The sequence below is a fragment of the Scyliorhinus torazame genome, chromosome 2 (assembly GCF_047496885.1).
Source record: "Scyliorhinus torazame isolate Kashiwa2021f chromosome 2, sScyTor2.1, whole genome shotgun sequence".
Lineage (NCBI taxonomy): Eukaryota > Metazoa > Chordata > Chondrichthyes > Carcharhiniformes > Scyliorhinidae > Scyliorhinus > Scyliorhinus torazame.
In genome coordinates this window covers 95,342,571-95,370,024 of record NC_092708.1, presented here as the reverse complement: position 1 = coordinate 95,370,024, position 27,454 = coordinate 95,342,571, and the positions used below count along the sequence as shown (strand labels likewise).

At 53.6% G+C, this 27,454-nt stretch overlaps 1 protein-coding gene across 1 annotated transcript in view; it reads right to left on the bottom strand.

Annotated features, from left to right (window-relative positions):
• Positions 1 to 27,454, bottom strand: part of LOC140389787 (adenylate cyclase type 10-like) — a 452,930-nt gene that overhangs the window by 47,858 nt on the left and 377,618 nt on the right. The window contains exon 30 of the mRNA XM_072474312.1: positions 21,427 to 21,544. Coding sequence (XP_072330413.1) covers positions 21,427 to 21,544 — 118 coding nt within the window. The remainder of the gene's footprint in view (positions 1 to 21,426; positions 21,545 to 27,454) is intronic.

The window sequence follows — 27,454 nt, the reverse complement described above, 5'->3', positions numbered from 1 at the left end:
TTATGCAAAGGTGATGTTCTTCGCTGCCCCTATATACGAGGACATATCGACTCATGGAAGGTCACCAAATTCAAGGAAAATGCAGGACTCATGAAGCAATTGCACCGAACATTATATGGACATTGCCTTGTTTTTGGAGTACATGTAAATTTGATTTTGGATGTGTTAAGATTGGTGCGATAAAGGTAACATCAGACCATCAGGAGAAGGTAGGAAGAGGTTGTGAGAGAGATAGGGGGACTAGAGAGAGGACGGAGCGTGTGGGAAGGGGAGTACAGCTAGAACGTAGGTTATCAGGAGATACATTTTATTTAGTTAAAGGCCACACTGAGGAAAACCCGGGTAGTATGAATCTCTTCTACCAGATTTACCACCGCTTGTATGGCCACGGACGGGTTGTCTGCTACCCGAACCCCGCAGCGGTGTATAGGTTATTTTCTGTTTCACCGCTTTGGGGCACTCCCCAAACGGTGGTTCATTGTCAGCGTTCCGAGTCACCGCCCGAGCAAGTCACTCTTCCTTACGATCCGGGTTCAGCACCACCGGCTATTTGCCTTCCCCTTCCTCGGGATAATTCCCACTCACAGTATGATAGGCTGCAACGGTGGAGGGCGTATATACCTAGCCACTTCACTCCCAATAGAGATTCCCGGTCGTACAAGAATTGTTTCAGCAGTGAAGGATACGGCTGTTTGCTGGTAGAGGTGGAAACGAATATAACATGTCTGTTCCCCACCTGTACAGACAGGAGGTGTCATATCACCCAGGCGTCTGGCCAATGCGTTTGTTACAACACCACTGGCGTTCTATTGAACGCTGGCCTCCAGCTCCTTTGTGGCTGGCGAATGTTTCTCATATCACTGTTGGGACTAGGGCTTTCCGCATTGCTAGGCGGCCTGAATGTGCGTTCCAAAGCTGGATAAACTGGGCTACTGGGGGATCCCTACGCAACCGATATACTGATTGTGATGCTCACCTGTACACGGAACAAGGATACTACTTTAAAAAAAAAAAATGGTACAGCAACTAATGTTTTGTCACCCCATTTCCCCGCCAAATTGCTATTGGGACTCTAGTCCCTACCACAGTCCCCTGCCCCTCGGCGTGGATGCTGCATAATCAGTTAGCACGCCGGGCAGTCTCAGCTGAATTCTGCGAGAACTGGAAAAAAACCTCAGGTTCTCGCACCCAACCGGGGCCCCTCAGCCCGGTGGGGAATTCAGAGCGTCTTGACACTGGGAGGTGTGGGGGGGTTCCTTGGCTGTCAGCGATAGGAATTATTTTATTTGTGGCCTTACCATCTTGGGAAATGAAACCTTGGGAGCCCTCGGGGCAATAACCAAGGAATTGTCTCAGCTGCGGTTGTTTGCAATGCAGAACCGGTATGCTCTTGACTATCTTCTGGCCCGTGAGGGTGGGGTATGCGCCATAGTACAGGGCAAGTGTATCATGGGAGTTCAAGACTTAACCGCTAACATCACTAAATTTCTGGATCACATACGGGATCACCTGGACGGAATGCAGGATCCTGGCACTTGGGGTAACTGGGGATTTGGAGGTTGGAAGGACTGGTTGATAAATATGGCCATGTATTTAGCAGTGGCTATTGGCTGCATCTTTGTGGGCCCAGCCATCCTTAAATGTGTGATGGGTAGAATGCGGGGTACACTGGAACAGATCAATGCCCCTAAAATCTTGGCTGTCAAAATCCATGAGGGTGCAGCAGATGAAGGGGGGCTACGCCAGGAATTGGAAATGCAGCGACAGATCTTTTTAGATGAGGGACCGTAGCTATGGATTGGATAGTTCGGTTATCATGGAATGATAAAAGGAGGGAATGACGAATGTGATATAAAATAGTTACTTTAGAGATATTAGTTACTGTAATGTAGAGATAGGCCAGTCTCATTCTGGTGACTTCACAGACAAAGGATTTCAGACCGCATAGCAAAGCAAGGAGGAGGTGTGTCCACCAAAGGAGGAGAAAAGGATGCTGGGTAATAAGGGGACCAGAGGAAGGGATGAGAAGTGAGCCAATCAGAATGTATGACCAGGTCAGGAGGGGTATAGGATGACCTATGGGAATCATGTATGTGAAACTTGATACCATTTGAATTTATTTGCAGAAATCCCTTTGTCTCTTTGGTCATTTGCTTTCCGGGGTGTAGGAGACTGGATGTGTCCTATACCTCTGTGAAATGAATCAGGCTTGCAAGCCAAATAAAATAACTAATGCTGTACCTGCAAATCCATCTCGACTTTTATTGAGGCCAGACTGACGGGTAAAGAAATTTGTATTTTGTCATGTCAGGCGGGATAGAGGGGGATGTAAAAGGGGTGACGGAGTTGCGCTACTAGTTAGGGAGAATATCACAGCTGTACTGCGGGAGGACATCTCAGAGGACAGTGAGGCTATATGGGTAGAGATAAGGAATAGGCAGGGTGCAGTCACCATGTTGGGGGTTTACTACAGGCCTCCCAACAGTCAGCGGTAGATAGAGGAGCAGACAGGTAGACAGATTTTGGAAAGGAGTAAAAACAACAGGGTTGTTGTGATGGGAGACTTCAACTTCCCCAATATTGACTGGGACCCACTTAGTGCTAGGGGCTTAGGCAGGCCAGAGTTTGTAAGGAGCATCCAGGAGGACTTCTTAAAACAATATGTAGACAGTCCAACTAGGGAAGGGGCTGTACTGGACCTGGTATTGGGGAATTAACCCGGCCAGGTGGTAGAAGTTTCAGTAGGGGAGAATTTTGGGTCCAGTGACCACAATTCAGTAAGTTTTAAAGTGCTAGTGGACAAGGATAAGAGTGGTCCTAGGGTGAATGTGCTAAATTGGGGGAAGGCTAATTATAACAATATTAGGTGGGAACTGAAGAACCTTGATTGGGGGCGGATGTTTGAGGGTAAATCAACATCTCACATGTGGGAGGCTTTCAAGTGTCAGTTGAAAGGAATTCAGGACTGGCATGTTCCTGTGGGGAAGAAGGATAAATACAGCAAATTTCGGGAACCTTGGATAACAAGAGATATTGTAGGCCTCGTCATAAAGAAAAAGGAGGCATTTGTCAGGGCTAGAAGGCTGGGAACAGACGAAGCCTGTGTGGAATATAAGGAAAGTAGGAAGGAACTTAAGCAAGGAGTCAGGAGGGCTAGAAGGGGTCATGAAAATTCATTGGCAAATAGGGTTAAGGAAAATCCCAAGGCTTTTTACACGTACATAAAAAGCAAGAGGGTAGCCAGGGAAAGGGTTGGCCCACTGAAGGATAGGCAAGGGAATCTATGTGTGGAGCCAGAGGAAATGGGCGAGGTACTAAATGAATACTTTGCATCAGTATTCACCAAAGAGAAGGAATTGGGAGATGTTGAGTCTGGAGAAGGGTGTGTAGATAGCCTGGGTCACATTGAGATCCAAAAGGACGAGGTGTTGGGCGTCTTAAAAAATATTAAGGTAGATAAGTCCCCAGGGCCTGATGGGATCTACCCCAGAATACTGAAGGAGGCTGGAGAGGAAATTGCTGAGGCCTTGACAGAAATCTTTGGATCCTCATTGTCTTCAGGTGATGTCCCGGAGGACTGGAGAATAGCCAATGTTGTTCCTCTGTTTAAGAAGGGTAGCAAGGATAATCCAGGGAACTACAGGCCGGTGAGCCTTACTTCAGTGGTAGGGAAATTACTGGAGAGAATTCTTCGAGACAGGGTCTGCTCCCATTTGGAAGCAAATGGACGTATTAGTGAGAGGCAGCATGGTTTTGTGAAGGGGAGGTTGTGTCTCACTAACTTGATAGAGTTTTTCGAGGAGGTCACTAAGATGATTGATGCAGGTAGGGCAGTGGATGTTGTCTATATGGACTTCAGTAAGGCCTTTGACAAGGTCCCTCATGGTAGACTAGTACAAAAGGTGAAGTCACACGGGATCAGGGGTGAGCTGGCAAGGTGGATACAGAACTGGCTAGGTCATAGAAGGCAGAGAGTAGCAATGGAAGGATGCTTGGCTAATTGGAGGGCTGTGACCAGTGGTGTTCCGCAGGGATCAGTGCTGGGACCTTTGCTGTTTGTAGTTTGTATAAATGATTTGGAGGAAAATGTAACTGGTCTGATTAGTAAGTTTGCACATGACACAAAGGTTGGTGGAATTGCGGATAGCGATAAGGACTGTCAGAGGATACAGCAGGATTTAGATTGTTTGGAGACTTGGGCGCAGAGATGGCAGATGGAGTTTAATCCGGACAAATGTGAGGTAATGCATTTTTGAAGGTCTAATGCAGATAGGGAATATACTGTGAATGGTAGAACCCTCGAGTATTGAAAGTCAGAGTGATCTAGGAGTACAGGTCCACAGGTCACTGAAAGGGGCAACACAGGTGGAGAAGGTAGTCGAGAAGGCATACGGCATGCTTGCCTTCATTGGCCGGGGCATTGAGTATAAGAATTGGCAAGTCATGTTGCAGCTGTATGGAACCTTAGTTAGGCCACACTTGGAGTATAGTGTTCAATTCTGGTCGCCACATTACCAGAAGGATGTGGAGGTTTTAGAGAGGGTGCAGAAGAGATTTACCAGAATGTTGCCTGGTGTGGAGGGCATTAGCTATGAGGAGCGGTTGAATAAACTCGGTTTGTTCTCACTGGAACGACGGAGGTTGAGGGGCGACCTGATAGAGGTCTACAAAATTATGAGGGGCATAGACAGAGTGGATAGTCAGAGGCTTTTCCCCAGGGTAGAGGAGTCAATTACTAGGGGGCATAGGTTTAAGGTGAGAGGGGCAAGGTTTAGAGTAGATGTACGAGGCAAGTTTTTTACACAGAGGGTAGTGGGTGCCTGGGAGTCGCTACCGGAGGAGGTGGTGGAAGTAGGGACGATAGTGTCATTTAAGGGGCATCTTGACAAATACATGAATAGGATGGGAATAGGGATATGGACCCAGGAAGTGTAGAAGATTGTAGTTTAGTCGGGCAGCATGGTCGGCACGGGCTTGGAGGGCCGAAGGGCCTGTTCCTGTGCTGTACATTTCTTTGTTCTTTGTTCTTGTTCTTTGTACTAAAGCATTACTTGAGCTTTGGCAAGGGGTCTTCTGGACTCAAAACGTTAGCTCTTTTCTCCCTGTTATAACCTGCCTACTTACCATTGGCAGGGGACTAATGACTATCCCACAATCCTGTTGGAGTATGAGCTTCCCCAATGAGGGGGGCGGAGAAACCACTAGTAAACTCCTAGTATAAATCAGCTGGCCAGTTCAGGAACCAGGAGGAAGGGAAGTTACTGCTACTGTTATGTATATATGTTATAGTAAATAAATGTTATTACTTTGTATCCTTAAAACTCGTGCTGGATTCTTCGTGGCCCTTCCAAAACTCCACCTACAGATGCTGCCAGACCCGCTGAAATTTTCCAGCATTTTCTTTTTGGAATTGCTGAAGCAAGTTCGCGAAACACAATTTGCTTTTGACAAATCCACACAGACTTTACCGAACTAATCCACAGTTACCAAGTGGATTGAAATTTTATTCCAGATTAATGTCTCTGAAAGCTTTTCCACCAGAGATTAAATTGATCTATGGTTGTTGGTTTATCCTTATACCCTTTTGTGGTAATCTAGCAAGGCCTAAATTTAAGGCTGATTAAATTGGATATCCTAAATTAAATAATTGGGCATTCTAAAATCATACTGCAGTCAAACCTCAGGTAGGCTGTTGGAATTTAGACTTGACCAAAATCAAATACACAACCAACACACAAGCTGCCAGAACATGTCTGAACCTGCCCTGTCAATCACCCATCAAGGAGATCATTGCACCCTATTGATATGCACAGGCCTATTGTCAGTATCCCAGATCGAGCCAGACTTTCCGTCACCCAGAGTTTCTCCTGTTACCTTATGGAAACAGGTTTTGTGCAGCCTGTGGTGAATGCATTATGCCAATAATCCACCATTGTATTTGAATCTGTGCTATTGCCCTTGTATTTGTATCTGTGCTTTGCTGTTGCCCTTGTGGGCTCCTCCTGTGGGCCATTGTATGGCATTATCCATAGGGGAACATGTTGGGGCCTGTATGGGCTCCGCCCATGGCTCCTCCCCTTGAAGGGAGGTATAAAGAGCAGTCGACCTTTTGGCGGTTCTCAGTATTAGATCAGTCGCAGGCAGGCACAAGTCTAAGTTGATTAAAGCCACAGTTTACTTCTACTCCCGTCTCGAGTGAATTGCTGGTCGCATCAATTTAATCAACTTAAACGCAACTATGGAATCGGACCTCAAACCTGACCGACTGGAACTCAACCTGCAGGCTGCAGAGGCAAAATAAATTTTTTCGCACTGGCTTCAAGGCCTATCTCGCAGCCTCCTCCACGCCTTCCATCACCGACGAACAGAAGCTGAGCCTCCTCCACGCACGGGTGAGCCATCAAATCTTTGTTCAACTCGACGAGGTTCCTCCTACGCAGACGCCCTCGCGATGCTCATACGCCTCTATGTACGGCCCGTGAACGAGGTCTATGCGCGACACGTCCTCACCACTCGCCGCCAGCGCCCCGGGGAATCGCTAGAAGACTACCTACGCGACCTCAAAGCCCTCGCACGCCGCTGCAACTACCAGGCCGTTACGGCCACACAACATATGGAACTCGCCGTCCGAGACGTCTACGTGGCGGGAGTCTGGTCCAACAACGTGAGACAGCGCCTACTCGAAAAGGGGGCCCTGGACCTGGATCAGACGGTAAAGTTAGCCTCCTCTCTGGAAGTAGCGTTCCAGAGCCTTAACGTGTTCCCGGCTGACCATGCGACCCCCTCATGGACCCCCGACCAAAGACTACCCCAGGCCTGTGCCACGTGGCTGCCCGCCCACCATGGGGAGGCTACACTGCTATTTCTGTGGCCAGTCCCAACACCCCCGGCAGCACTGCCCGGCCTGTAATGCGAACTGCAGCAGCTGCGGGAGAAAAGGACATTTCGCCAAAGTTTGCCTGGCCAGGTCCAAGAACTCTAACTCACAGGCCCGATCCTCAGATTCACAGGCCCGCAGACCCTGCAATGTGGCAGCATATCTGCCGACTCCGCACCCTGTAGACGCGTCATCAGCCTCGTGCTATCCGTGGGGGCAGCCATCTTCCAGCCCTCACAGCACGTGCGACTCACGGGGGCCGCCATTTTGGCCATCCTCCCCCACGTGGCCGGCCACGGGCGATCCATGGGGGCCGCCATCTTGGACGCCATCTTCCTCACCGCCCGCCACGCTCGACCAACGTGGGCCGCCATCTTGGCCGCCATCTGCTACACCGCTTGACGCGTACGATTAATAAGGGCAGCCATCGTGGAACCGCCCCAGCACCTCCGACCACACCGGCTACCCGCAACTCAGAGCGGTCACCCTGGACCACTCGCGACCCAAGCACCTCCGGAGCTCTACGATGACTATCCGGGTAAACGGGCACGAGACGCCTTGCCTTTTCGACTCCGGGAGCACAGAGAGCTTCATTCACCCGGACATGGTAAGACGCTGCTCGCTCCCAATTTTCCCGGCGCACCAAACCATCTCCCTCGCCTCTGGGTCGCACTCGGTGCAAATCCGAGGGTGCACTACCGTAACCATAGCAATACATAGAACATAGAACATTACAGCGCAGTACAGGCCCTTCGCCCCTCGATGTTGCGCCGACCTGTGTAACCACTCTAAAGCCCATCTACACTATTCCCTTATCGTCCATATGTCTATCCAATGACCATTTGAATGTCCTTAGGGTTGGCGAGTCCACTACTGTTGCAGGCAGGGCATTCCACGCCCTTACCACTCTCTGAGTAAAGAACCTACCTCTGACGTCTGTCCTATATCTATCTCCCCTCAATTTAAAGCTATGTCCCCTCGTGCTAGACATCACCATCCGAGGAAAAAGGCTCTCACTGTCCACCCTATCTAATCCTCTGATCATCTTGTATGCCTCAATTAAGTCACCTCTTAACCTTCTTCTCTCTGACGAAAACAGCCTCAAGTCCCTCAGCCTTCTCTCATAAGATCTTCCCTCCATACCAGGCAACATTCTGGTAAATCTCTGCACCCTTTCCAATGCTTCCACATCCTACCCATAATGCAGCGACCAGAATTGCACGCAATACTCCAAATGCGGCCGCACCAGAGTTTTGTACAGCTGCAACATGACCTCATGGCTCCGAAACTCAATCCCTCTGCCAATAAAAGCTAACACACCGTACGCCTTCTTAACAACCCTCTCAACCTGGGTGGCAACTTTCAGGGATCTAAGTACATAGACACCGAGATCTCTCTGTTCATCCACACTACCAAAAATCTTACCATTAGCCCAGTACTCTGTCTTTCTGTTATTCCTTCCAAAATGAATCACCTCACACTTTTCTGCATTAAACTCCATTTGCCACCTCTCAGGCCAGCGCTGCAGCTTATCTATGTCCCTCTGTAACTTGTAACATCCTTCCGCACTGTCCACAACTCCACCGACTTTAGTGTCATCTGCAAATTTACTCACCCATCCTTCTACGCCCACCTCCAGGTCATTTATAAAAATGACAAACAGCAGTGGCCCCAAAACAGATCCTTGTGGTACACCACTAGTAACTGGACTCCAGTCTGAACATTTCCCATCAACCACCACCCTTTGTCTTCTTCCAGCTAGCCAATTTCTGATCCAAACTGCTAAATCACCCTGAATCCCATGCCTCAGGGCGCCGAGTACGCCAATTTTAAATTATATGTGCTCCCAGACCACTGCGCTCCTCTCCTACTGGGACTAGATTTCCAATGCAACCTCAGGAGCCTAACCCTGAAGTTCGGGGGGCCCCTACCCCCACTCACCATATGCAGCCTCGCGACCCTAAATGTCGACCCCCCTCTTCATAAACCTCACCGCCGGATTGCAGACATGATAAACCAGATGTTCTCCACAGTGGATCTGAAGTCTGCATACCACCAGCTCCCAATCCACCCAGAGGACTACCACTACACTGCTTTTGAGGCAGACGGCCGCCTTTTCCACTTCCTACGGGTCACGAACGTGGTTTTGGTGTTCCAAAGAACAATGGACCGAATGGTGGACCAGTACGGGCTGCGGGCCACATTTCCGTACTTGGACAATGTCACCATCTGCGGCCATGATCAGCAGGACCACAACGCCAACCTCCACAGATTTCTTCAAACCGCCCAAACGCTAAACCTCATATGCAACAAGGAGAAATTCGTTTTCCGCACAACCAGACTAGCCATCCTCGGCTACATCGTGGAAAACGGGGTTCTAGGACCCGACCCTGACCGTATGCATCTCCCCCTCCCCCACTGCCCCAAGGCCCTGAAGAGGTGCCTCGGGTTCTTTTCATATTATGCCCAATGGGTCCCCAACTATGCGGACAAAGCCCACCCATTAATCAAGGCCACCGTCTTCCCACTGGCGACTGAGGTTCGCCAGGCCTTCAGCTGCATCAAGGCGGACATCGCCAAAGCCGCGATGTGCACAGTGGACAAGTCCGTCCCCTTCCAGGTGGAGAGCGACGCATCAGAGGTCACTCTCACCGCTTCCCTCAATCAAGCAGGCAGGCCGGTAGCGTTTTTTTCGCGCACCCTCACCACCTCCGAAATTCGGCACTCCTCAGTCGAAAAAGAGGCCCAAGCCATCGTGGAAGCCATATGGCACTGGAGCACTACCTCGCTGGTAGGAGGTTTACCCTCGGCATCGACCAACGAACGGTAGCCTTCATGTTCGATAATACGCAGCAGGGCAAAATAAAGAATGATAAGACGTTGAGGTGGAGGATCGAACTCTCCACCTATAATTACAATATAGTATATCGTCCTGGGAAGCTCAACGAGCCCCCAGATGCCCTGTCCCACGGCACATGCACCAGCGTGCAAGATAACCGACTACGGGCTATCCACGATGACCTCTGCCACCCGAGGGTCACCCGGCTTATCCACTATATCAAGGCCCGCAACCTGCCCTACTCCACCGAGGAGGTCAGAGCTATGACCAGGGACTGCCAGATCTGTGCGGAGCGTAAACCGCACTTCTATCGACCAGAAAAGGCCCACCTGGTAAAGGCATCCTGGCCCCTTGAGCACCTCAGTTTCATTTCAAAGGGCCCCTCCCCTCCAATAACCGCAATACATGTTTCCTCAACATTATTGATGAGTTTTCCCGCTTCACCATGCAATCCCTTGCCCCGACATGACCACGTCCACCGTCATTAAAGCCCTACATAGTGTCTTCACCCTGTTTGGTTTCCCCAATTATGTCCACAGTGACCGGGGCTCGTCGTTCATGAGCGCCAAACTGCGTCAGTACCTGCTCAGTAAGGGCATCGCCTCGAGCAGGACTACCAGTTATAACCCCAGGGGAAACGGGCAGGTGGAGGGGATAACGCGATGGTCTGGAAGACCATCCTACTGACCCTGCGGTCCAGGAATCTCCCAGTTTCTCACTGGCAGGAGGTCCTCCTCGATGCGCTCCACTCTATTAGGTTCCTACTTTGCACGGCCACAAATGAGACCCCTCATTCACCGCCTATTTGTTTTCCCTTGGAGAGCCACCTCGGGGGCCTCGCTTCCGTCCTGGCTGAGGACACCGGGGCATGTCCTACTCAGAAAACACATCATGAGCCATAAGTCCGATCCTCTGGTAGAGAGGGTCCAGCTCCTACACTCCAACCCCCAGTACGCTTATATCGAACACCCCGATGTCCGACAGGATACGGTCTCCCTCCGGGACCTGGTGGCCGCCGGTTCCACCACCACCACCACTGCCCCTCCACCATATCCCGCCCAACCTACCATGACCAGCGCCCCCGCCCCTATATAGCTCCCACGCTCCCTCCCACCCACCATCCCCCCTTCACAGATCCACAGGAATGAAGCTCCAGAAGAGACGCTCCCGGAGTCCACATCTGTACCCGCACCGGCGCCCTCACTACCGATGCCAGCACGGATGAGCTCGGCACCCGGGCCAGCAACAACACCAGAGCTTCGGCGATCACAGCGTACAATCCCTGCACCGGACCGGCTGAACTTATGAACCCGTCACCCCCGCCGGACTTCAATTTTTTAACAGGGGGTGAATGTATTATGCCAATAATCCACCATTGTATTTGTATCTGTGCTGTTCTCAGTATTGGATCAGTCGCAGGCAGGCACTGTTCTAAGTTGATTAAAGCCACAGTTTACTTCTACTCCCATCTCGAGTGAATCACAGCCCACACCACCAGAGATGGGACACCTGGTGCAGGCTCAGGTGGTCTGTCAAATGGTCATCAACTGGGCCATTGACTGTTGAGACCCCCTCCTGAGGTATCATTGGCATAAAGCCAGAGGAAATGGCAAAAGGGCGTGAAGGAAGGGGGGTAGAAAAAAGGTACTACGGACCCCTCGAGAGTGAAGACTCGGCTTGCGAGGTGACTTTGACTAGATCGGAGAAGTGAAGACCACACCAGGCCAAACCTTGATCAGACGGAAGGAAGGGACCGCCAGCGAGAACCACTTTTATGAAGACGGGCCAGAGGAATACCAGCGATCCGATCCATAGCCTACGAAGGCATCTTTATGGGTAGTACACACTGATCTTGGGTACCTCTAGTATTTTGTGGGTAATATACGGGTTAATTGTATTTATAAATATTGTTGAATTTTGAACTTGTGCTTGTGATTTGTTTCTTGTAAATAACAAGACCCTAGATAAAACCTTTGAATAAGTAAACTGAAGTTTTACAGGTACAACACTTTTTTGAAAACATATGTAACATTTGTAATGTTCCAGTCCACCCCTGGGCCTTAGGTTGGAAAATTACAGCCATTACCTTTTTTTGAATTTCCAATCTTATTTCTTTCAGTAACGTTGCATTCTATCCAGTGCTGGTGACTTACAAACTTAATGTTTGGTTAGCCTTTCTAACACCAATTGCTTATCAAGGAGCGCCCATATCTCACCTACCTCCTATTCCACCATGACTACGGCATCATCTTTATCCTTGGTAAAGTTAGATACAAAATAGTAATTCAGTGCCCCAGCTAAGTCCTCGGTCTCAATGCGTAGATCCACTTTTTTGATCACTAATTAACCCCACCCCTCTGTTTATTACCCTTTTATTACTTACATGTTTATAGATATTTGGATTTTTTAAACTTTTAGCTGTCAACAAAACTGTGCATGCCTCCTGCTCAACTAAGTGGTTTATAAGCTTTTGAAACGCAGCCAAGCAATCATAATGGGCTGAACTATCAAAATAAATCCAGACAAAGGAGCCTACTGAAACTGAAAGAATTAATTTGTGTTTTATTTTAGAAAGGTGGCCTGTCAGTCAAAAGTAAAACAGGTGGCTGGATTTTTTTGAAGTTTTCGCAGCAAACTTTCTCTTTGCTTTTCTGATTGGAGAGCTGTGACTAGTGGTGTTCCGCAGGGTTCAGTGCTGGGACCTTTGCTGTTCGTAGTATATATAAATGATTTGGAGGAAAATGTAACTGGTCTGATTAGTAAGTTTGCGGACGACACAAAGGTTTGTGGAATTGCGGATAGCGATGAGGACTGTCAGAGGATACAGCAGGCTTTGGATCGTTTGGAGACTTGGGCGGAGAGATGGCAGATGGAGTTTAATCCGGACAAATGTGAGGTAATGCATTTTGGAAGGTCTAATAGAGGTAGGGAATATACAGTGAATGGTAGAACCCTCAAGAGTATTGAAAGTCAGAGAGATCTAGGTGTACAGGTCCACAGGTCACTGAAAGCGGCAACACAAGTGGCGAAGGTAGTCAAGAAGGCATACGGCATGCTTGCCTTCATTGGCCAAGACATTGAGCATTAAAATTGGCAAGTCATGATGCACCTGTATAGAACCTTAGTTAGGCCACACTTGGAGTATAGTGTTCAATTCTGATCGCCACACTACCAGAAGGATGTGGAGGCTTTGGAGAGGGTGCAGAAGAGATTTACCAGGATGTTGCCAGAAATGGAGGGCATTAGCTATGAGGAGAGGTTGAATAAACTTGGTTTGTTCTCACTGGAACAATGGAGGTTGAGGGGCGACCTGATAGAGGTCTACAAAATTATGAGGGCCATAGACATAGTGGCTAGTCAGAGACTTTTTCACACGGTAGAGGGGTCAATTACTAGGGGGCATAGGTTTAAGGTGCGAGGGGTAAGGTTTAGACAAAATGTACGAGGTAAGTTTTTTACACAGAGGGTAGTGGTTGCCTGAAACTCGCTGCGGGAGGAGGTGGTGGAAGCAGGGACGATAGTGACGTTTAAGGGGCATCTTGACAAATACATGAATAGGATGGGAATAGAGGGATACGGACCCCGGAAGTGTAGAAGATTTTAGTTTAGACGGCTAGCATGGTCGGCGCAGGCTTGGATGGTCGAAGGGCCTGTTCCTGTGCTGTACTTTTCATTATTCTTAAGTTAAAGAATTCTAGATATTTAAATCTCTCGAAATTCTCTTCATTTTAAAAAATATTGTTTCTTCAGGATAATTTTCCACATTAAATGTCCTATTTCTTATTCTGTAACTCTAAAAGGGTTCAGTGGGAGCATTCTACTTGTATTGGTCACAAGAAAAGTATCTGGGGCGTCATTCTCCGACCCCCCAGCGGGTCGGAGAATGGCCGCTGGCCGCCGTGAATCCCGCCCCCGCCGGTTGCCGAAGTCTCCGAAGGGAGAAAAGTCGGCGGGGCGTTAATGACGTCGGAGAATGGCACGGGTGGGCGCAAGGCAGCCGATTTTGGGCCTGCCGATATTCTCCCGTCCGGATGGGCCGAAGTCCCATCGATGTGATGACGGGTCACGTCGACGTAAATCAAACCTCCTTTTAATCGGCGTCAACCTGTGCTCCAGGTTCACGCAGACCAGCGTGGAGGTGAGTGACGGCCTGGGGGGTTGGCCGCTGGGCAGGCGATGGCGTGGCCGCAGTCTGAATGTGTGGGGAGAGGTGTGTCTAGGGTTGTGTGTGTGTGTGCGGCGGGGGGGGGGGGGGGGTGGTTAGAGTGGGCTGGGCTCCGGGGGACTGCCGGGAGGGGGGTCAGTACCGGGGAGGAGGATGGGGGGCCTGTGCCGGGGAGGGCGATGGGGTCCGTGCCGGGGAGGGGGATGGGGGGGGGGTCCGTGCCGGGGAGGAGGATGGGGGGCCCGTGCCAGGGAGGAGGATGGGGGGGTCCGTGCCGGGGAGGGGGATGGGGGGCCCGTGCCGGGGAGGGGGATGGGGGGGAGTCCGTGCCAGGGAGGGGGATGGGGGGGGGTCCGTGCCGGGGAGGAGGATGGGGGGCCCCGTGCTGGGGAGGGGAATGGGGGGGGGGGCGTGCCGGGGAGGAGGATGAGGTCCGTGCCGGGGAGGGGGATGGGGGGCCCGTGCCGGGGAGGAGGATGGGGGACCCGTGCCGGGGAGGGGGATGGGGGGGGGCCGTGCCGGGGAGGAGGATGGGGTCTGTGCCGGGGAGGGGGATGGGGGCCCGTGCCAGGTGGGGGGGGGGGGGGGGGGGGTTGACCATGCCGGGGAGGGGGATGGTGGGGGGGGGGGGGGGTCCGTGCCGGAGAGGAGGTTGGGGGGCCCGTGCCGGGGAGGGGGATGGGGGGGTGGTGCCGGGGAGGAGGATGGGGTCCGTGCCGGGGAGGGGGATGGGCAATGATGACATGTCGTCGTTTCCCCCCCCCACCCCACCCCACCAGGCCGTCATGTTTTCCGATCATCCAGCGATGTTGGCCGCCGTGGTGGCAGCCGCTAATATCTATGTTGCCCTGGATGAGGAGGAGGAGGAGGAGCGTGCCAGAGAGGCGGCGCAGGCTGCCGCAGAGGGGCAGGCGGCAGCCGCCCAGGCTGGAGGGACACCTGACCGACAGGACGAGGAGGGGGAGGAGGACGTCGCGGCCCCACGGCAACGGAGGCACCCGAGGGCGCCCCGTGTGCACCGGCCCCGGCAGTCATACCAGGACCTCACGGACCGGGAATGCAGGAGGAGACTCCGGATGAGGCGGGAAACCGTGGCACACATCTGCCACCTGCTGGCGCACCTGTCACCGCGTGGCACTGGCGGGGGACACCCTCTCCCCATGTCCGTCAAGGTTACGGTGGCCCTGAACCTTTATGCAACGGGGTCATTCCAGGCACCGAGTGGGGACCTATCCGGCATATCGCAGACATCGGTGCATCGGTGCATCCGGGCAGTGACAGATGCCCTATATGCCATGGATCACCGCTACATCCGCTTCCCTGTGGACCAGGCCAGCCAAGATGCCCGGGCCATGGGTTTCTCTGCCGTGGCCGGGTTCCCCAATGTCCAGGGCGTGATTGATGGGATGCACTTCGCGTGCGGCCACCTGCAGATAACAGGGCCGTGTTCACCAATAGGAAGGGGACCTATTCGATGAACATACAGGTGGTCTGCGACCACCGCATGTTGATCCTGCACGTCTGCGCCCGTTACCCCGGCAGTGTACACGACTCATACGTGTTGTTGTGGTCATCCATCACAGGCATGAACGAGGGACGCCATCCCCGGCTGAGGGGCTGGTTGCTGGGCGACAGCGGCTACCCATTGCGATCGTGGTTGATGACGCCTATACGGAGGCCACGCAATGAGGCGGAGAACCGCTACAATGATGCCCATGTAGCGACAAGGGGAGTGATAGAGAGGTGCTTTGGTGTGCTGAAGATGCGTTTCAGGTGCCTGGACCTCTCTGGGGGTGCCCTCCAGTATCGGTCAGATAGGGTCGGCCGCATCATTGTGGTGTGCTGTGTCCTGCACAACATAGCCCAGCAGAGGGGCGATGTGCCGCAGGCAGAGGAGGGCGGAGTGGAGGAGCAGTAGGAAGAGGCGCAGTCCTCCCCAGATGAGGGGGATGGGGGCAATTCTCAGGGCAGACGGGCTAGACACAGGCGGGTGGCTGTCCACCGTTACCGGCTGGCCCAGCGGGCACGGGACAGACTGATAGCCGCCCGCTTCACTGACTAGATGGGCGTGGGAATCGGGTAGTATGGCCACAGAACACACACCATGGCAACAGCCGACCACCCACACCCCCCACCCATCCACCCACCCAGCACCCTCACCCCCCTCCCCAACCCCACCCACCCCACCCTCATGCACACCACCCCCCCATTGCCGATCCACCTGCGGCACAACAGCCGGGCTCACACAGTTGCGGGTCGACGCGTGTCTATTGCAGGCCATGGAGGATGATGACAACCTGCCCTGTGATGAGCTCCTGGCTCCACATCGTTGGACTATGTCTGACCCATGGCCACAGTACCACCATCCACCCGGACCATCCCTGCATGCGGCTGTGACACTGCAGCGCACGGTCCCGTCCTCTGCCCGGGGGGATGTTGATGGCGGCCCAGGGGGAAGGGGCAGACTCACCTGGGGCTGAGGTAAGAGCACCCCTCACACAATTGCGCTCAACGTACATGACACCCCCGCACGCTTTGGACAGAGCACAAAGGCAGCTTCTGTAGGTGAAACATTGACTTTAATAACCAAAGGAGTTCATGCACGTGCCCTAGCCCCTAAAACTCATCTGTGCCCTGCACCCGTGCCAACTTACTTAGTGTCTAATTGTTTGGCCTTACGGACCCTTTGACTACGTCTACGTGGTTCCCCAGACGGTACAGCAGAACTGGAGGTGGACTCCTGTGATTCCTGCCCTCTGACACGGGATCCGTTTGGCGGCCGTTTCCTGGGGCGTCCTGGCCTAGATGGGCCAGGCTGCGGCCCGGGCGACTGGGATGGCGAGCTGCCAGCCTGTCCTGCCCGTTGCCCACCCGATGCACCTGGGACGAAAGGGGGTAGTCCGGGGTGTCGCGGTGTTCTGGGACCTCCCCTACTGGGGGACCCGGGACGGACCACACCACCTCCTCCTCCCTCGGGGTGCCCGATGGCCCCCAGGCCTCTACATGGGTGGGGGATGCGAACGGACTGGCCATCCGACGCCCCTCCGACATCTGGCGCTGCCAGTCCTGGAGGCCTGTGCTGGTATCGACAGGGGTCTGCAGGTTTGCAACATGGAGCCCAGGGGATTGGCAAACCCTGTCTGTGACAGTGCGACGCCGGCTCGCACATGGCCAATGGCGCCGATGCCCTCAGCGATGGCCTGCAGAGACTGGGCCATGGCCTGCTGAGACTGGGCCATGGCCTGCAGAGACTGGGCCATGGCGTTGAGCGCCTCTGCCATCTGTCGCTGGCACTGGCTCATGGCCTCCTGTGAGAGGGCAGCCATGTCCTGGGCCACAGACGCCGCCTGCACGGAAAGCCCCAGGCCTCGCAAACCGTTCCCCATGTCCGACACCGTCGCACCCATTGCCTCCACCGCGGATGCCACCTGTGCGGTGTCGGCCTGGGTGGCACATATGACCGGCACCACTCCCAGCTCCTGGACGCGGGTGGACTCCTCCACCTGCGACCGCCGCCCGTCACCCTCTTCGCTCGTCTCCAGGTCGGTGTTTGCTTCGGATCTATGGTAACTCCAGGAACCTGGGATCCATCTGGGCGGCAGATGTTCGCTTGGGCTCTGCTGCCCTCCGATCGCCCGGCCACTCTGCTGCTCCTACCTCCACCTGCTGTACCGGGACGGCTGTGTTGTGCACACCAGTGAGTGTACCAGACGCCTCATCACTAAAGTGCCCAACCGAGGTGAGTGTTTCTGCGATGGTGGAGGGTGTTGGTGACAGCAGTGGCGTTGTGTCGTGCTCTTCGTCCCACTCTGAGTCCATGGCACTTTGGGGTGGGGGTTCGTCTCCACCCATCCACTCTGTGTCACTGTCCGGTATTTCGTCTTCCTGGGTAGTGCTGTCCCGGGTAGGGGTGCCCCGGGTAGGGGTGTCCTGGGTAGGGGTGACCTGGGTAATGGTGTCCTGGCTCAGCTGTGACGGGGGCCTGTGGCTGCCCCTCTCGTCGCTGGGTGGCACACGCGTGCGTCGTCGCACCCGCACGTGACGGGGGCGTCGTCTCCCTGTTGCTCCAGGTCTCTCCGTCTCTCGTGGTCTCCAAGGGACATGCTGCGGGCGTCACATGCCGGAGGGTCCGGGTCTCTCCGTCTCCCGTGGTGTGCGAGGGGCATCCTCCGGGCGTCGCATGCCGGAGGGTCCGGGTCTCTCCGTCTCCCGTGGTGTGCGAGGGGCATCTTGCGGGCGTCGCATGCCGGAGGGTCTGGGTCTCTCCGTCTCCCGTGGTGTGCGAGGGGCATCCTGCGGGCGTCGCATGCCGGAGGGTCCGGGTCTCTCCGTCTCCCGTGGCCTCCGAGGGGCATCCTGCGGGCGGTCTGTATCTGCGGGGATGGGTGCCTCGACGTTTGCTCCTGCGATACACAATGAAGCATGCATGGTTAAACACGCAGGCAGTGATCAGGTGATATGGGGGCGGGGGATATAGGGGAGGGGGGATATGGGGACGGGCTGTCGGTGGCTCACTTGCTAGTACTCCCCCGACCTCTGCATCAGCAACCTCCCAGTCCTCAGGTCCGCCAGCCAGTTCCAGGGCCCTTTCCTCGTGTTTGGTCAGTGGCCTCTCATCAGCTGGGCCTCCTCCAGTCCTCACATGCTCCCTGGTGTTGTGTGCGCGTTTCTCCTGTGGCGGGGGGGGGGGGGGGGAGGTGGGGGGGGGCGGGGGTAAAAGGCAACAGTGTTAGACAGGTATATGAATGCACGCCATCGGATGCGCGTGTATTGCAGAGGTTAAGTTTAGGGCTGGATTCACTTGGGGATATGGGGGATTTGGGGGAGGGGGGATATGGGGGAGGGGGGATATGGCGGAGTGGGGATATGGGGGATATGGGGGAGGGGGGATATGGGGGAGGGGGGATATGGGGGAGGGGGGATATGGGGAGGGGGGATATGGGGGAGGGGGGATATGGGGAGGCGGGATATGGGGATATGGGGGAGGGGGGATATGGGGGAGGTGGTATATGGGGAGGGGGATATGGGGAGGGGGATATGGGGATATGTGAGATATGGGGGAGGGGGGATATGGGGGATAAGGGGGGATATAGGGGATATGGGGGAGGGGGGATATGGGGAGGGGGGATATGGGAGGGGGGATATGGGGGAGGGGGGATGTGGGGGATATGGGGGAGGGGAGATATGGGGAGGGGGGATATGGGGGAGGGGGATATGGGGGAGGGGGGATATGGGGAGGGGGATATGGGCGAGGGGGGATATGGGGGATATGGGGGAGGGGGGGTCTGGGGAGGGGGATATGGGGGAGGGGGATATGGGGAGGGGGGATATGGTGGAGGGGATATGGGGGAAGGGGGATATGGGGTAGGAGGGATATGGGGGAGGGGGGATATGGGGGAGGGGGATATGGGGAGGGGGGATATGGGGGAGGGGGATATGGGGGAGAGGGTTATGGGGGAGGGGGGATATGGGGGAGGGGGTATATGGGGAGGGGGGATCTGGGGGAGTGGGGATATGGGGATATGTGAGACATGGGGGAGGGGGGATATAGGGGATATGGGGGATGGGGGATATGGGGGAGGGGGGATATGGGGAGGGGGGATATGGGGAGGGGGATGTGGGGGATATCGGGGAGGGGGAGATATGGGGGATATGGGGAGGGGGGATATGGGGGAGGGGGGATATGGGGAGGGGGGATATGGGGGATATGGGGGAGGGGGATATGGGGGAGGGGGGATATGGGGTATATGGGGGAGGGGGGATCTGGGGAGGGGGGATATGGGGGAGGGGGATATGGGGAGGGGGGATATGGGGATATGAGGAGGGGGATATGGGGGAGAGGGATATGGGGGAGGGGGGATATGGGGGAGGGGGTAGATGGGGAGGGGGGATCTGGGGGAGGGGGGAATGTGGGGATATGTGAGATATGGGGGGGATATGGGGGATAAGGGGGAGGGGGGATATAGGGAATATGGGGGAGGGGGGATATGGGGGAGGGGGGATATGGGGGAGGGGGGATATGGGAGGGGGGTATGGGGAGGGGGGATGTGGGGGATATGGGGGAGGGGAGATATGGGGGATATGGGGAGGGGGGATATGGGGTAGGGGGGATATGGGGGAGGGGGGATATAGGGGAGGGGATATGGGGGATATGGGGGAGGGGGATATGGGGGAGGGGGGATATGGGGCATATGGGGGAGGGGGATCTGGGGAGGGGGGATATGGGGGAGGGGGATATGGGGGAGGGGGATATGGGGTAGGGGGGATATGGGGGATATGGGGGAGGGGGGTTATGGGGGAGGGGGGATATGGGGTATATGGGGGAGGGGGGATCTGGGGAGGGGGGATATGGGGAGGGGGATATGGAGGAGGGGGATATGGGGTAGGGGGGATATGGGGAGGGGGGATATGGGGTAGGAGGGATATGGGGGAGGGGAGATATGGGGGAGGGGGGATATGGGGGATATGGGGGGATATGGGGGTGGGGGGATATGGGGGACATGGGGAGGGGGGATATGGGGGAGGGGGGATATGGGGGATATTGGGGAGGGGGATATGGGGGAGGGGGGATATGGGGGAGGGGGGATATGGGGTTGGAGGGATATGGGGTAGGGGGGATATGGGGGAGGGGGGATGTGGGGGAGGGGGGATATGGGGGATGGGGGATATGGATATCGGATGGGGGGGGAGGCTCATCCTGCCTGCTCTGACGAGGTCGTTCACCTTCTTGTGCCACTGGGTGCCTGTCCGTGGTGTCAGTGCCGCAGCGGTGACGGCCTCTGCCACCTCCCTCCACAGACGCCGGCTGTGGCGTGGGGCAACTCTGCGGCCGTGCCCGGGATACAGGGCCTCCCTCCTCTGCTCCACTGCGTCCAGGAGCGCCTCCACATCCCGTGACTGGAACCTCAGGGCTGAGCGGCGGCCGGCCATCCGGTCGGGTGTTCCGGTCGGGTGTTCCAGTCGGGTGGGGGGGAGCAGCGGGTCCTTATGAGCCATCACGCCCTGCGGCGTGTATGATGCTGCACGGCATGAACCACGTGAGCAAGCGCGGATCCCGTCACGTCGTTGCTAGCCCATTTTGGGCCGGAGACTTCGCGACGATTTTTGCGGCGTGACGCAGGTAGGATTTGCGCCGTTTTTTACACCGATCGGCAGACTTTGCGCCGATAACGGAGAATTTCGCCTCTGGTGTGAGCTTAAACTGTAACACCTCAGAAGTGCTGAATTTTGAAAAAGAACTCAATCAGAGCCCAGTTTGTTCTCTCTGCTTGGTGAAAAATGTCCCGTGCCATTATTTTGAATAAGAGTTGGGAAGTTATCCCTGATATTTATCCCTCAATCAACCACACTAAAAACAGATTATCTGGTGATTTTCATTGTGGGGGCTTGTTGTGTGCAAAGCAACTGCAGCTGTGTTTCCTACTTTACAACAGTGATTGTGCTTCAAAATTAAAGCTGTAAAGTGCTTTGGGATGTTCCGAGATCATGAAAGATGCTATATAAATGTAAGCCTTTCGTTCTATTGAGCAATTAATATTACATTACCAGAGTGCTACTGAGGAATGAAGCACCAGCAGCAAGTTCTTTTCAGACTTTATAATAGGATCATCAATTACTCCATTGATAAAAGCAAGGCATTCGTCAAATGGCCTTAGTGCGAAACCTGTGAACAAAATAAATGCCTTATGTCACTTTTATGTATTGTTGGTCAGTGGTACAAACATAAAGAGTCTAACTTCCTTAGGTGGCAATTAGCGACGGACTGTCACTCCGTAATGATTTGCCTACGCTTGAAACGGAAAGCGCCTGTCCCGCCGAACTTTCCTGACTCAGGCCGGGTGAGACTAAAGAGATGAAATGAGCCCCCGGCTCTAACGGTGAAGTACAAAAGGAGTAGAGTGAAGAAGACACGCCCCTTATTACAACACTAGCTGCCATGATGCAAATGGGTCGTGTTGGTGGAATTGGGTCAGAGGGGTGGTCAGGTCAGGGGGATCGATCGGGTCAGGGGCTGTCTTTCGGTCATTCAGGTTGGAGGAGCCAGGGCGAGGGTTGTTGTTTAGGTCGGGGGTGTAGCTAGGGTCGGGGTTGTCACGTCGGGTCCTGACCTGACAACCCCGACCCTAGCTGCACCCCCGACTGAATTTGTAAATAATAAAGTAATTATTCGTCCAACAAGACATAACAGAGTATAGTCAAAAACGCAGGGTGAAATAATCATTAGCACTGCTGGTAACAGTACTAATTGCACCTTCTGCTAACAATTTATCGGACCAAATGTATGTGCTCTTTTGCTGCCCATAACAGTATAGTTTGTATGGAAATATGTATGCCTTTTGAATGTGTATCCCAATTAAATAATTCAGCAGCAAGCTTTTATAATCAAAGAAGATTATTTATTCTCACACACTTACCCCAAATTACTTGCAATGTCAGACACATTAGTTCTCACACATACACTCACAAAGAATAGACACAGATAAAGGTCATGCATTTTTACAGTTTCAAGGCCGTTCAGCTGCTGTTTCACTCCTCTGGCATTTCAGCTGGGCGAGGCATCACCCTCATTGTTCACCTGCTGATTTGTGTACTTTTTCTGTCCTGATTTAAAACCTGGGGAAGGTGTTTGTTAACTAGACTGCTAGTTCTGTCTCTTCATGCTGTTTAAATTCTACAGACCAAGCCTTGGACTATGAGCCTGCTTTGGTGTCGGTAACTTCCACTGGTTTGATCTGACCCCCTTTACCTTGGAAGATATTTTCCCAGCATTTGTAAAGACCAATGGCTTTCCTTGTTTTCCTAATCGTTATTAGTCCAATTGCCTCCTGTGGGATTTTAGGAACCCCCCTCAGCTCTCTGCAGCTGAGCAGAATTTTGCTGGCTCCTTTTGTTTCCCCAGTCTCGAGGGGCTGCTCTCGACGCCCTGGGCACAGTACCTGGAAACCTGCCAAGTCATTTCCTAGTTTATTTCTGTTCTGTCTACTTCCTTCTCACCTCTCCAAAGTTGGTAGCAGTTACTAGATCCAAATTTATTTTGACTATGACGTTTGTGGATTAGTTCAGTCATCAGGCATGATGACTGTCTATCTAACGTTTGAAACCCATTGCTCCTCGATGTGAGATTTAAGGCTGTATGGGAGGCAGTTTTTGAACTCCTGTAGCAGTACCTTTTCTCTTAACCCCTGTCGATGTGGTTAATTTTTAGGGCTCGCACCCACTGGTTAATGGCTAATTGTTTAATTCTCTCAAGTTCAAGGAAAGCTACCTTTCTCTTGTACTCTAATCTCCCCCTTCCTAATTTTTTCTTTGCTGTTTTTATATTCTGTCCAATCTTCTGACCTACAACTAACCTCATACCAAGAGCCAAAAAGACTCAAAATGTTAACTCTGTGTTGTCTCCTCACAGATGCTGCAGACCTGCTGAGTTTTTCCAGCGTCCTCTGTTCCTACTGCTGTCATTGCTGTGGATATCAATGTTTAAAGTGACTTTTGAGGAATACTACTGAAATACTATTGACAATTATGAGGATGCTGAGGTGCTGACCTGAGAAAGGAAGCTGCTGTCCTCTCTCATTATGACAGCATTTGCTATCCCACCACTGACACTCTCAGCCAGTCACCCTGACCGCTGGTGACCATTAAGAAATGGTACAGTACACAGCCGGGCAACCTAGGCTAGAGCTGTTCAAGCCCATTCTCTATAGCTATCAGCTGCCTCTTCATCTGAGCTTCCACTAACCACGCTGCAACAATTTAGATTGCACCCGATAGGAGTCATAGAATATGCAAAGCCGACTTCCAGTGGCAGCATGTTGGGTGGCTCCTGCTAGTGTTTCTGTTTTTCGGCACTTCGCACCCAGTTTTTGGGGAGGATATTGTATGATTATCTGTTGGAAAATCTAAGGCAACCAAAGGATGTCAAAAACCTAGACAAATATGTGAATCCAGCAGAAGGAAAGATGGTGGGTGTGAGCCTGTCGGATGGGCCGCGCTCATCACGGTGGATAAGCTGGCCGAGGTAATGGCGAGGCAGTTTGAGCGGCTGTTTTCCAAGCACTTTGACAGGCTTCGCAAGGAGATGATGGCCTCGCTCAAGGAGTGAGTGGATGAGACTCTTTCCCCAATGAAGGAGGCTCTGGCAAAGACGTCGACGGTGGTGCGCGAGCAAGGAGAGGCGTTGAAGGGGGTGGAGGAGGCACCCGTCGCAGCATAGCAACTAGTTCACTGTGACGGGTGAAGAGCTGCGGAGGATGGTGGAGAGTAACAAAGGGCTGAGAGCCAAAGTAAAGACCTGGCGAACAGGTCACAAGGCAGAATCTAAGGATTGTGGGACTGTCTGAGGGGCAGGAAGACCAGAGGCTGGCCGAGTATTTTGCGGAGATGTTCGGCAAATTGACGGGGGAGGAGGAGACATTCCTTTTACAAGGGCTCACCGGTCGCTCCAGCCGAAACCAAATATGAATGAGCCACCAAGAGCAATGATAGTCTGCTTCCACAGCTATCCTGTGATGAAAACGTGCTCAGATGAGCAAAGCTGAACTGAGAGGTGAGATGGGAAGGCGGTGGTATTCGTATATATCAGGATCTTATGGCAGAGCTGGCGAGCAGGCTTGTGAACAGAGGAGGCCTTTGGTTGGACGAAGGCGGCATTGTATAACAGCAATGTGAGGTTTGGGGTGGCTACCCAGTGAAGCTGACGGTCACTCATAACTCCAAAGACTTCTACTTTGAGGAGGCAGAGGCGTTCGTGAAAGCTGAAGGATTGGGACTGAAATGAGTTTGGACTTTGGTTCTGTTAATCTTTTTTCTTTCTTTTCTCTTTTTTCATTTTTCTTTTTTTTTCTCTTGGCAGTTGTGTTTGGGAAAGGATGGTTTGGAGATTTGTGGTAATTTGTGCCGTAATACATATAATATACACTAGTGGTGACTACCACATTCACACCCTGTTAAAAAAGAGTCCGGCGGGGGTGGTGGAAAACATTACAAATGACGTCTGTCGGGGGCCTTGACTCTCCTCCGCGATCGCCTCAGTCCTGGTGGTGATGTGGGCGCCGACGTGGTCACCTGCGCCTCCGGGGGCATGTTGACCTCCTCGTCGCCCCTGAGTGGATCCAGTGGGAGGACGGATCCTGCTGGGGTGGGGGCTGCGGTGAGGTTCGCTGGAGGGAGGGTGAGTGGCGCAGGAGTGAATGAGGCAACCGGGGTGGGGTGGGGGGCGGTGTCAGGTCGTGGGTGGGGATCGAGTGGGTGCCAGGTCCCGGAGGGAGACTGTGTCTTGATGCTCGTCGGGGGGTGTGCCACGTAGGCGTACTGCGGGTTAGCATGTAAGAGGTGGACTTTTTCGACCAAGGGGTCCGACTTATGGGTCCGCACATGCTTCCGGAGGAGGGCAGGTCCAGGAACTGCCAGCCACGTTGGGAACGAGACCCTGGCGGTGAACTTCCTGGGGTAGGCAAAAACACGTTCGTGAGAGGTCTCAGTCATGGTGCAGAGGAGCGATCGGATGGAGTGGAGCGTGTCGGCGAGGACCTCCTGCCAGCGGGAGACCGGGAGATTTTTGGACCGTAGGGCCAGTAGGACGGCCTTCCGGACCGTCCCATTCTCCCTCTCCACCTGCCTGTTTCCCCGGGGGTTGTAGCTGGTCGTCCTGCTCGAGACGATGCCCTTGCTGAGCAGGAACTTACGCAGCTCATCACTCATGAAGGAGGATCCCCAATCGCTGTGGATATAGGTGGGGAAACCGAACAGAGTGAAGATGTTGTGCAGGGCTTTGATTACCGTGGCAGAAGTCATATCGGGGCATGGGATGCTGAAAGGGAACCGGGAGTACTCATCAATCACGTTCAGGAAGTACGTGTTGTGGTCGGTGGAGGGGAGGGGCCCTTTGAAGTCCATGCTGAGGCGCTCAAAGGGGCGGGAGGCCTTCACCAGGTGCGCTCTATCTGGCCGGTAGAAGTGCGGCTTTCACTCTGCGCAGACCTGGCAGTCTCTGGTGACGGTCCTGACCTCCTCAATGGAGTAGGGCAGGTTGCGGGCCTTGATAAAATGGAAGAACCGGGTGACCCACGGGTGGCAGAGGTCATAGTGGAGAGCCCGGAGTCGGTCCACTTGTGCGCTGGCACATGCGCGGGATAGGGCATCAGGGGCCTCATTGAGCTTCCCGGGTGATACAAGATCTCATAATTATAGGTGGAGAGCTCGATCCTCCACCTTAAGATCTTGTCATTTTTGATCTTGCCCCGCTGTGTATTATTAAACATAAAGGCAACCGACAGTTGGTCAGTGAGGAGAGTGAATCTCCTGCCGGCCAGGTAATGCCTCCAATGCCGCACAGCTTCCACAATGACTTGGGCCTCCTTTTCGACAGAGGAGTGCCAAAGTTCGGAGGCATGGAGGGTGCGGGAAAAGAAGGCCACGGGCTTGCCCGCCTAGTTGAGGGTGGCGGCCAGAGCTATGTCCGATGCATCGCTCTCCACCTGAAAGGGGAGGGACTCGTGCATCGTGGCCTTGGCAATGTCTGGCTTGATGCGGTTTTCATAGAATTTTTTTTCATAGAATTTACAGTGCAGAAGGAGGCCATTCAGCCCATCGAGTCTGCACCGGCTCTTGGAAAGAGCACCCTACCCAAGATCAACACCGCCACCCTATCCCCATAACCCAGTAACCCCACCCAACACTAAGGGCAATTTTGGACACTAAGGGCAATTTATCATGGCCAATCCACCTAACCCGCACATCTTTGGATTGTGGGAGGAAACCGGAGCACCCGGAGGAAACCCACGCACACACGGGGTGGATGTGCAGACTCCGCACAGACAGTGACCCAAGCCAGAATCGAACCTGGGACCCTGGAGCTGTGAAGCAATTGTGCTATCCACAAGGCTACCGTGCTGCCCCCGGGACAAGCAGTTGAAGGCTCAGTGGGCCTCAGCCGTCAGGGGAAAAACAGTGGATTGAATGAGTGGGCGGGCCTTGTCTGCATAATTAGGGACCCACTGGGCGTAATAGGAGAAAAACCCCAGGCATTGTTTCAGGGCCTTGGGGCAGTGGGGGAGAGGGAGTTCCATGAGGGGGCGCATGCGCTCGGGGTCGGGCCCTAGGATTCCATTTTCCACTACGTAGCCAAGTATGGCTAAGCAGTTGGTGCGGAACATGCATTTCTCCTTGTTGTATGTGAGGTTAAGGAGTTTGGCGGTATGGAAGAATTTTTAGAGGTTAGCATTGTGGTCCTGCTGATCGTGGCCGCAGATGGTGACGTTATCTAGGTACGGGAAGGTGGCCAGCAACCGTACCGGTCAACCATTCGGTCCATCTCTCGCTGGAAGACCGAGACCCTATTGGTGAAGCCAAAGGGAACCCTCAGGAAGTGATAGTGTGATGAACGGTTACTGCCTTATCATCATGTAAGGTGGTGTCCCCTTTAAGACCGGGCTTGGAACCCTGGGGACTCCGCCTCTGGCTCCGCCCATCTGGGACCCATAATAAAGGCCTGCATCATGGTCTGTATAGCAGTCAGCTCTCGTCCATAGCTGTAGCATAGTTATTAGTCAAATAAAGCCTTCTTTACTGTTTA